General features: G+C 45.6%; 1 protein-coding gene across 1 annotated transcript in view; it reads right to left on the bottom strand.

Moving 5' to 3' along the window:
• The window catches only part of KCNMB2 (potassium large conductance calcium-activated channel, subfamily M, beta member 2), a gene marked incomplete at its 5' end in the record, with an annotated part of 10,117 nt that extends 2,179 nt beyond the window's left edge, over window positions 1-7,938 (bottom strand). The window contains 2 exons of the mRNA XM_010154715.1: window positions 5,241-5,436; window positions 7,768-7,938. Coding sequence (XP_010153017.1) covers window positions 5,241-5,436; window positions 7,768-7,938 — 367 coding nt within the window. The remainder of the gene's footprint in view (window positions 1-5,240; window positions 5,437-7,767) is intronic.
• Window positions 7,939-11,417: the final 3,479 nt, after the last annotated feature.

The following is an 11,417-nucleotide window of genomic DNA, read 5'->3' as shown; positions in this document are numbered from 1 at the left end:
ACCTGCTTATCCTGGGTGAGCACCCAAAGTATTTCCAGATAATTTAATGAGAGCAAAGGAAAAAAGATGTTTTGATTAAAATAATGTGACCCATGCCGTTGGATAATTATTGTTTTAATGTATATACTTTATAAATGTCCCTCAGTTCTTTTTCATGAATATGCTGTGACTTTTCGTAATGTAATGTGACAAAATTCTAGCCCTAATAATGATCAAAAGATTAACCTTGTAACAGGATTTGATTGATTCATTGGCAAGTTTATTAGCACAGAATATGATTTGAAGTACAGCAGAAAGATTGTCTGGCGTTAGCAGACTGGAGCATTAAGGGTAAAGCATGGCAGCGCTGCCATTATGAATATTTCATAGAGGTCTAGAAATTAGAGATGTAAAATATCAGAGCAGTAATATCTTATCCGTCTTCCTGCTGGTGCAGGTCTGCTCCCTCCAAGATACTCTCTTGCACTCTGACCAGCTTTGTCTTAAATGTCCAAAGCCACAAGCCCTGTTCCACTGCCTATGACTCATAATCTAATAATTAGGGGAAATTTCTCAGTGAAGTGTACCTTGTTTTCTTTTACTAAATTATGTGCTATCACTGTTGTAACAACAGTATTTCCAGCTCAGGCTTCTGTTGTTGTTTTTATTTCTTCTTGCCACTTTGATGCTATACATCTTTGTTTCTTGAAGTCCCATGAAGTATCCTGGGGGAGGAAATGAAATGAGGACTTGGCTACTCTTGCCAAAGTCCAGCCCTTCCCCCTTGATAGAAAACAGCAGGGGCATAAAAGCCCAAATGGTGACAGATTCCTGGACTCAAAGTCTGCAGAAATGTCCCAAGAGTGCAGTGGGGGGATGCCTGGCTGCCTGCAAGTCCAAGTAGTTTCCAAACATTTTCAAAGGTGACCTGATGCTGAGGCAGAACTTGAGCTGTTTCCTCCTACATCTGGTGGCACAGAGCCACCGACAGTGTTGGGCTGGTTGGGCTGCCTGTGGCAAGAGACTGGTGGCCTGAAGCTGTGAAATGCAGTTGTGCAAGTGAGGTTGATTCACTTTGCCTCTCAGGCAGGCTCCTTGTGCTGAAACTCTCTCTCTCCAGGCTATGGTCTCCCATAGAATCATGGAATGGTTTGGGTGGGAAGGGACCTTAAAGCCCATCTAGTTCCAACCCCCCTGCCATGGGCAGGGACACCTTCCACTAGACCAGGTTGCTCAAAGCCTCGTCCAGCCTGGCCTTGAACGCTTCCAGGGATGGAGCATCCACAACTTCTCTGGGCAACCTGTACTCACCATGCACTCTCCAAAGCATGCGTGCCCTTCACTCCATGTGCTGTCTACCTTGTTCCGCTTCTGCTGAGCTCCTGGAGGTGCTTTGGCCTCAGATTTGAGGAGCTCCTCGGCACAAGGGCTCTCTGTATGCATTAATTTGTGGGGTGCTCCTTCCCTCCATGTCCTTGCTTCCCTAGTGATATACCAGGGAGAGCACAGGGATCTGCCATGCTAGTGTTGCATAGGTCATTGGTGAACAAGTAGGTAGATACGGATAACCGGACATTTTTGAGTGTTTTCTTTGGTTTGATCTTAATTTAGTTTTTTCCAATGCCTGGCAGGGAATTCTATATCCACAATTCCTATGCTCTATTTGTGAATGTAGACTACTAAATCTACATGCTGTTTTATTACACCTCTGCATTGTCAAACACTTGGAAATCTGCAAGTCTGAAAGTAAACAATGTCTGCCTCCCTACCTCAAGCGAGGATTCTGTGATACAAGGTGAGAAAAGTGGTTCTTGTGTTACTTGCAGTCTGATCACAAGCAGGATGTATTAGACAGTTACAAAGAGAACTTGTTACATTTCCAGCTCTACTTTCCTAATTTAAAGGATTGGATAGGTAGCCTGTTTGAACTACCTCTGGACATGTCCAGTCCAATGTCCCGCTCAGCGCAGAGTTACTCAGGGACTTGTCCAGTCAAGTTATGAGTATTTCCAAGGGTGAAGGTCACACAGCACCCCCAGGAAAGCTGGGGGCAGTTTCATTTAAATCAATGATGTTATACTGAAAACGCTATTGCCAGAAAAGCCCTCAGTTCAGGCTGGACAGTGAAACACATTACTCTCATCACATGTCTGCAGCTGGGGTCTGTGTCCATGCTGAGCCTGGAAAATGTGATAAGATGTGCTGTGGAAATCTTTGTAAGAAGGTGATCAGGATGTCAATTTACTTTGCAGACTGAATTCTCTAGTCCCAGCCTCAAAATGGGTCTGCTGGGAACCTCAGCCGAGCATCGCTGCTCCCCCTGCCCCAGAAAAACCCTTCCTCAGGTTACAAATATCTGAACCTTAAGCAGGAAACCATCCCCCATCATTTCTGAGTCTCAGGCAGTTATAGCTGGCATAATGGTGATTCCAGTGATTAAAGACTGCTTGTTACCTCACTTATGGAGCACGGTTTAAATTAGCTGTGGTTCTGATGACATGAAAAGAATCAAAATGATATAGTATGAGATCGAAACTGGGCCTCTAGAACTGCTTTAACTACCGCAGCCCTTCCTCAGGATGACAGCCTGGCCTTGTGGTCCGGGTGCGATGGGACACCGGACGATTTACCTCTCCCAGGGGCTGTTACAGCCTTTGACAGCTGAGAAAGGAAAGCGGAGCTCTGAAAGCACTTAAGCTGCTACGGTTGCTGTATTGATGAGGGGCTGGGCTCGTCCTAAAGGCTAGAGAAAAGGATACACAGTGAGAGCAATGAAAAGCCATTAAAAATCTCATCTGCTTTCCTGGGAAAGACTCAAGGAACTTGACTGGTATCCATTTACTTCCCACTGATTTCCGCTGGAGACTGGCAGCAGCACGCTGTAGATTTCAATATAAATTGCACCTACTCCTTACTGCTCGTTGTGGGCCGGCAGCTAGGTTAGGCAGCAAGTCTCCTAGGTCAATCATTATTTAAAATCAAAGTGCATTTTGCTCCATCCGGGCTCGCTGGTGGGGAGAGGAGAGAGATGGGCTCCAGGTGCCGCTCTGCGTGCGCGGCGGTGCTCAGTGAGGCAGAGAGGTTGGCGGGGGATGCTGCCCTTTTGCAGGTGAGTGGTGTTGGCCTCGGAGGGTAAGCACCGTGGTCTGCAACATCCCCACTAACGCCAGGGCTCGGTGAGCCAGGGATGGCTTTTCTGTTTGTTTATTTGGCAAGGAGGAAGATTGGAAAAGCAGACCTGAGTAGGTGGATGGAAGGAGACAGCTAGCACCCAGCTGGAGCATCACAAACCAGCCGTGTTCAGGGCTGCTCGTCCTGCTGCACGGGGCCCAGGGGAGAGGGAGAGCCTGTCCAGGGAGCTGAGATGGGGTGTGCTAGCTGAGCTTGGTGTCTCCGCTGATGCCAGTCAGGCACAAGAAGTCAGGTATTTCATAGACGTTGCAAACTTCCATTCAGAATCATGTTTGGATTCAGGTCACATAGCCAGCAGCATGCCAGGAAAACCTAGGAATCCTCCTGAGAGCAGAGCTTAACCTGTAAAACAACCTTGGGCAGGAGAAGTATTAACTGTGCCCACATTAAATTAAGAGGAGGAGGTGTCTGGGAGAATTTCAAAGTCCATTTCAGCAAGCAAAAATCATCAATAACAGAATGTGGAGCTTTATGCTGAATCTCTTGATTTATTTGAATCCAGTGGAGCGCGGAGACTGATCTGATCTCTTTTAATCGACTTGCGGCATGGGCGTCGCTAGATTTCACTTCTGCCCCAGCAGAAAGCGGGGTCTGTCCTGCTGCAGGCTTCAGCAACAGCGAGTGCCTTCTTTCTGCACCGATGCTGAACGGAGGGGAAGATGGGGCACTGTTCTTCATTTCATACTTCATATCCAGAGGACTTCGTCTCTCAGCCACAGGAGCTAATTATCCAGCAGAATAACCGGCCCGGTGCAACCACTCTGTGCTTTGACTAATTTTAATATCGCTTCATCTTAATATGCAGAAGTAATTTGGTCTACTGAACTGCTGCCATAAATAGAAACACAGTAGGTTACGTTGTCAGCAGCCTGAACCGGGGCTCTGCTGTTACGGGCTGCACTTTGCCAAGCGCCTGTAGTTTGGGGATCAGTGACCTTGGATAACTAAGTAGTTAATGCAAATCTGGCACTTGCAAGTCTAATGAATTAGCTGCACACTGGCTCACTGCATTGCCTAGGTACCCAGGTGCTGTGGATACAAAGAAAGGAAATGGAGAGAGGGCCATTCCTTAGTCGGATCCTGCCTTGCCATGCGGAGCAGCAAACAGCCACCGGCAACGGGCCGTCGCTCGCCTGGGTGTGATGCAGAGCGCTGCGTCAGCTGCACAGCTGTGGCTGCGGGCTGGCGAGGAGACACAGTCTGTGCATCCGCTGCGTTCATTAGAGCCTCCAGACAGGAGCTGTCTCCATCCCACCTGGATGGAGTTACGCTGGATTTTGTACTTGCTGAAGCAGAGAGAGGAGTTCTTCTGCAGATTTGTTAAAAATCATTTTTTTGGGTCAATGTCTGGAATCAGGAAAGTTGTGCAAGAAACACGGGCTGACTCCTTAGTTTATACATGCCCAAAAGCCAGGCCTCTTGTTTTTATGCTGTTGCTTTTATCTTAGCGGTCCCTGCTTATCAGCATCTTTGCACCATCCGCAGGGATAAGTGCTGTGCCTTGACCCCAGCGGCACAGCTGACCTCAGCAGGGATGCTCAGGGCACAAAGCCTGTCACCAGAGATCGAGACAGAGACACGTCTGCTGGTAGACACTGGGCTCTCATCTCTCCCCGTCGCCTTGCCTGGCCCCGCTGTAATAAGGCCATTTCTATTCTCACCACCATGGACACTCCAGGCACATCGCTCGTGGTGTTTGCTATCATGTGGAGCCATGCCTGGGTGGGAAGTGACTTGTCCACAGCTCCACAAGAATATCGATGTGATAAGTGCCCAGCGCTAGCCCGCACCTGTAAAGTACTGGCAAAGGACAGGGGAGGGTCAAGCCCCTCGGAGTGCCATCCTGTGCAGGGCGGGCTGTGTTCTCTCCATGAGATGGAGGTGGGAAACTCCCTGCTCCAGAGATGTGAGCTCAATTTGTGCACTCATTTCTGCTTTCTCTGCTCCATATTTACCCAGGTAAGCAGGAGCTGGAAACCTTATATTGCTTTAAAGTGAAGAATGGGTATAACAAGGTGAGCACCCCTCCAGAAACCCATTGAGGAAGAAATTTTATTCCATGCTCTTACCTCAGAATTAATTTTCATTGTTTCCTCGGTGTGGTAGAGCAGAAGCTTCTGGCCAGAAGAGGTGAGATTAACGTACACCTGGAGGCATGGGTACTGAGAGATTTTCCAGCAATCTGGACCGCAGCTAAACGAGCAGTTGAAGGATTCTGTGATGGATGCATTGAGAAGTGAGCACTGAGCCTCTTCTGTCCAGACGCTAAGTAGGAAAAAGAGAGACATCAGAGCATGGCAAGAATGGTCAATAAGCACTAGACACAGCTCAGACTTTCCATCAGGGCTATACCAGGGGGCATCTTGTAGGAGATGGTACGTGTTGCAGGGCTTTGAGCAAAGGCTGGACTTCCTGAGGTCATACATCTCAGAGTGTATGGTTCTGTAGTACCGAAGGTTTGTGCTTTGGGCACAAAAATACCTTGATTCACTTATGTCTATGTATAAATGAAAACAGAACCAAAACTTTTACTCTGGAGAACGTACATTTGAAACCAAAGGGAATCAGCAGAGGTATCGTAGAGGAAAACTCAGCAGCTTGCTCTGGGAAGAGCAAAACGCCCGCATGCAGCTCCACCCGCGGAAAGGCTTTTTCTAGTGGCAGCTTCTTGGTTTTCTGTAAATTAATCCAGCTGATACAATCGTTCTGGAGGCTTTCAGCTTATCTTCAGTTCCCCAGAAGCTAAAACTAGAATGATGGAGCCTGGGTGTGCACTGGCAATGTTCATTTGGGGTTCTTGCCTGTATTTAAACATCTATGGCTGTATTTTCCTTAGGGACAAGAGCAGCAGGAAGGGCACAGTGTGCAAGGCCCTTCATGGGCTCAGGGAAAGGTTTCACCCCTGGGCTACCACTCAGCCCCTCAGCTCACACTCAGCAAGGGTGTCCTGCCCCCTGCCATGAATGAGGTGAGGATCTTCCCACCCCTTGTCAAACCTACAAAAGGCTTTACATGGTGAGTGATATTAAAGATTTCTGACTAATTTTCTGGGTATTTTACTTTGGCAGTAATGCTGCTTGTGTATTCCATTCTACATTTATATCACATTATGCTATGATTTTTGTGAGGAAGTCAAGTTAAAGGATGGGTTTTTTCCCCCTCCCAGGCTTTATTTTGTTGGAGGGTATTGCTGTCTGTAAAGGAGAATAACCCCAAGGAAATTTGGCTGTTCAAAGGGAAGTGACAGCAAAGACTCCTGGGTCGTCATCTTCTCCTCACTTTCACCTTTCTGGCTGCTGTTTCATTCATGGATGGGTGTAATAACGTAACACCTACCTGCAACAGACTGGTGAAGATGGAATATTTAATACCTTAAAGGTGTTTTGATATCTTCTGGCAATTTTTCACATAGTTTGTAATATAATCTCTTTCCACATGAGCAGTTTTGACCTTAGCACTCTCTGCGACTGACCCTGATATTGCTGAAAGGTCTGGGAGAGCAATTTGGAAAAGCAAATGCTCTTTGATACTTAACAGGCCTTGATGTCTGTTTTCAAAATCTAAACCTTGTTTGTATATAAAGGGACAAATACCTTTATCACACAAATAAGATGCTGCAAATCAGTACAGTTCATCCCCAGGCATTGCTACTTTTTCCTTTTTGTTGCAGGGTCAAGAAGGAATATTTTCCTATATGTTTACCATTATAATTGAGGATGCTCCTGCCAGTTAACTGTAGGCTCTTAATTGTACAAGCCTAAAGAAGCAGCCTGTGCCAGGTATTGGCTGCTGCCTCAGGGTGGTTTTGGGCATGACAAACTAATGTTTTGATCCCAAATTACACATTTTTCATCCTCCTAACTCCACTGATCAGGGCAGAAAAAACATTGTTGACAGTCTTATTACAGTCTGGGCTGGGTTTTAAATAGGGCTGGTGTTTGAAAACTGTTTTCAAATGCTGCTAATCAATCACGGTCCATACTTTCTTCTCCATGGCAGAGAAAGAAGCCAGAGAAGGCCTCAGAAAAATTAAGTGCAGTGCAGTAATGATGAAAGATGATCTTTCACTTTCAGCAAATTACTATATTTCAAGTGGATTTCACTTGTTAAAATGAAAGTAATAACCTACATGGAAACTACATGCTACAAAGCAGCTTGATTTCTTTCCCAGATTAATTAACCATTCCTCATCTGAAAGTGTGCTTTTTTCCAGAGACTGCTAAATATTTGTGCTCTTTTCTCCTGAGTTTGACTGGGTTTTGCAGCAACAGCCCCTGAGAGGCTTAGAGGGTAGAGCAGACTGCCAACCAGCTGATAGGGATATTATACTGGTGTTAAACTGTGGCAAGTCTAAAGCCTATGGATCAAGATATCGTCAAACAGGGATCTAATTCTTCCCTCACTTATGCTGGTATTACTCAACTTGCTTTCACTGTAGTCATGTCAATTTTATACTGGGGTAAGGAAGTGGAAAATCAGGTCTGTGTTGACCAAAGGAAAAATTATGAAACTTTAATAAAAAGAGTCAAAAGAATAAGCCACAAGAAGTCAGCTGGAGCAGAGAGTGTGAGATCCGGTTACCCATCACGAAATTACCTTTGCATGTAAGACCGCAGCAGGGTGATTCCCAGGAGGAAGTACATCATGATCGAGCACACCATCATGGCCAGCCCGAGGAGTATGGCCCGGTCTTCTCCAGCTTTAAGGGCTGTGACTGTTTTCCTTTTGTCCAGTAGATCGTGATCCCTGATTTTTTGGTAAATATTTCTGAGGTTGAAAATAATACATTCTTATGTGAAGTTCATATTTAATCAATGAACCCTCTACAGGGTGGGTGGTTCTACCACCATACCCATCTCATTAGAGAGAAAGGCTTAAGGGTCCTCAGGGGTCCTTTTTCATCAGATTCACTCTGACCTGGTGGAAACTTATGCATCTCCAAAACAAATTACAGCCATTTCTGAAAAGGTAAAAAGCTCTTATAGCAAATATAAAGATTAGATACTTGTGCCAGCTCAGTAAATCCTTCTTTGGTACAGCTCCACAGGCTCAGCTGAATTATACCACAGGTGAATTTGAACTGCCTGTGCCAATTTAGGCCACTAGAAGTAGTTTAGGTATATGAGGTGTCGTTTCTTCAGTTGAGTATGGTAACAGGTCTTATGTTACCGTATGTAGAAAATAGCCCGAACAAAGTCGTCGCTAAAATTATCTGAAGGGACAATGTTCTTTTTGGATTCTCTACAGGCTAACCGTTTGAGTAATTTTCCATCCTGAGTGTGACTCAAGGCTCATAAAACACTGTGGGGATTTTGCAATTGATTTCTGTGGGTTTTGTGATTGGGAGCTTATTTACTTTATTTATAAAATAGCTTTCTGGAAGCCCAGTTATTCATTAGAGTGAAAACCCTCGCAGAAAATTATCCAACAAAGCTATTTGTTCTGGGATTAAAAAAAAAAAAGAGATACAACAAACCATTCCCCCTTCAGCAGAGAGTCCTTTGCATTTTCTAACCATAAGTCCTTCTTTCATCTCCAAGCCTTTGATGATTCAATGGGTCATGAGGACACAATGGTGAAGAAGGAAATATTTGAGTACATTTCAAACACACTCAAACTTTGTGGGTTTAAAATGTACTTACAGACCTGAGGCTGGTCAAAATCTCCTGTGTTTTCTGTTATGGTTCTTTTGAATCATCCAGGCAGCACCCGAAGCATGTGAACCGCACACCTCTGAGCCCTGGCACCACCATAACATGGACATAGTAGTACACGTGGAAGGAGTTCCTCTTCTACTGTCTGCAAAATGGCAGGTGAGCAACATCAACATCATGTTGGGCTCTAGCAAATCCACCACTCATTTAAGCTGAAACCACCAAGTTTCACTCAACCTTGGAAAAAAGCACTGTGTGTCAGACCAACCATATGACTTACATTCACTAACGGGGACAAAGAAATAGAGTTAGGACAGATGTAAAATCATACATAAACACAGTAGAAACAAGAAAATAGGTTTAATTATAAACTGCCTGAAAGGGGAGTTGAATTTGTATTTAGATGATGAGTCATAGCCCGGAAAAACACATATGGTGTGGGTTTTTATAGCAGAAATTTTGCTTAGATGGTACTGCAGTTAATAGTCTCCCATACCTAGGACCCCTTGAGGTTTCTTCATCCAACTGTACTTTACATCTTTAGATGAACATGGTTTCTCTTCAAAACCATCCTTTAAAGCTTGTCAGTGTTTTCCTAGTTGGAAATGAAATGGTAATTCAGCCTGTCAAATTTTTCTCTAGTGTTGGGGAGAAAAAAATATATTGTGAACTGGCAGATGCAATTGCCTTCAAAGAAGTAATGTAGAGTAATAATCTAATACTACTTTTCTATTATTATTTATCAAACTGTATTTAACTCTGAGAGCTGCTATTAGGATTTGCATTGCTCCCAAATGGAAGCAGGCAGGAAGGCAGAGATTGTCATGCAGTTCCAGCACATTAACTGATCACACAGCATAACTTATGTCAGCATGTAGACATAAACCAGAAACAGTGCAATCGCTCACTAATGTCACCAGAGCAGCTAGGACATAAAAGGGATACAAATGGACAATTTAAAAACAAATAGCTAATTGAGAATGGTTACAAATATTTCCCGTGTGGCCTCGAGCCAAGAAACACGCAATGAGAGGTAAAAAGGGATGGACTGAAGGGTATGCTGTAGAAATGATTTATCTGGCAGATGACTGGTCAGGCAGATGACTGGCCAGGCAGATCTCCCACGTTCGCCTGCCATGGTAAATAAAGCTCAATAAAGCTCTGCCTTGGGGGTCGTGCTCGGAGTTTGGTTGCTCTTTTGCAAATATTTGTTATTCAAAGCCCAGAACAACAGGAAGGTGGTAGCCTGGTGCACCTCACTGAGGGCTGTTTTCTCCTGCATCCCTGCCAGGAGTCAGTCTGGGAACACATGCCAAGGCGTGCGGTGGCGTGGCAGGTGCCAGCGTGTGATGCGCGGGTACCAACGCAGCCCAGGAGACACAGTGAGTAACTGCTGTTCCTCCTCCTCGCAGCTCCTACTTGCACAGGGGAGCTACCCGCTTGCTCTGTATGGTACTGGGAACACCTGCTATTACCAGACTTCACATTTTTACCCCCAAATGCCCCGGTTCTGGGGGACATGATACGTTGTGAAGAATATTTTGCCACTGACAGGGCAGCCTCAGCAATGTCCTCAGCTGGAGCAGCAGCGGAGGCCTTCAAGCATGTCTGTGCTGCTCCGTGGGGAGGATTTTATCTACGTGTGAACTTTTGGCACAGCTCAGGGACCTCTTGCTGCTCAGTGAGCTGGAAGAGCACCGTGCTTAGATGGCTGATTTTGGATCCCAGGGCTGCACAGCCACAATTAGCTGACTGCTGTGGTGTGTTTAAGTACAGATCACTGCATCCCAGCCACTACTCATCTAGGTGACTCCGTCTAATACTTAGGATTACCTTTGATAACTCCCCAAATATGATCCTGAGGGGGCCTGTTTGGTTTTAAAGAAGTCAGAACATGGGGTCTCTGCACTGTGCAGACATTTAATAGAAAGCAAGCCTCCAAGGACAAAAGGTCTTTGCTCTCCTGATCATTTCCAAACTGAAGTTCTCCCCAGCTAAATCTCTGTGTTCCTTTTGCCAAATTGCTCAGAGGATACGGGCTGGCTCCTCTCCCTGGGCTCAGCTGCCAGAAAGGAAATCTCAGCCGTGACCATGCCTTCTGGGGACGGAGCAGAGATTTCCCCCTCCATACCCCCGCAGTGCGGGGGTCCCTTTGCAATGTGGTCAGCAGATCCTTACGTGATCTCCAGAGGAAGGCTTAGGGAGGACCTGTGTGATGGAATTAGGCGGCCCAGGTTATGTTTGTCAGCCTGAACATGAGACAGTCAAGGAGAATTACAGTGCTGGTTTAAGCCTACAGGACTTAATAAGAGATTCTACCTCTTCTGCAGAATAGCTCCTATTTGCTGCAGTCAAGACCTCTCTTTGCCATCTTGAGGGACATGATCTTTTAGCACTTGGTTATGAGACGGATGAGGTATGCCATACGTATCCTATGTGCTTTGTGTTCTGCTGGTGCACATCTGCTCCTCAGGTCCAGGGATATGATAAATTTATTGGCATGTATTAGGAACAGTCCGGCCCACAACTGAACACTGCCAGGTAGCACAGAAGAGGCTGAAGTAATGCTGCTTAGAATCACAGAATGGTTTG

This window comes from Eurypyga helias, unplaced genomic scaffold (genome assembly GCF_000690775.1).
Source record: "Eurypyga helias isolate BGI_N326 unplaced genomic scaffold, ASM69077v1 scaffold4817, whole genome shotgun sequence".
NCBI classification, from domain to species: domain Eukaryota; kingdom Metazoa; phylum Chordata; class Aves; order Eurypygiformes; family Eurypygidae; genus Eurypyga; species Eurypyga helias.
This window is presented reverse-complemented; position numbering and strand designations above follow the sequence as displayed.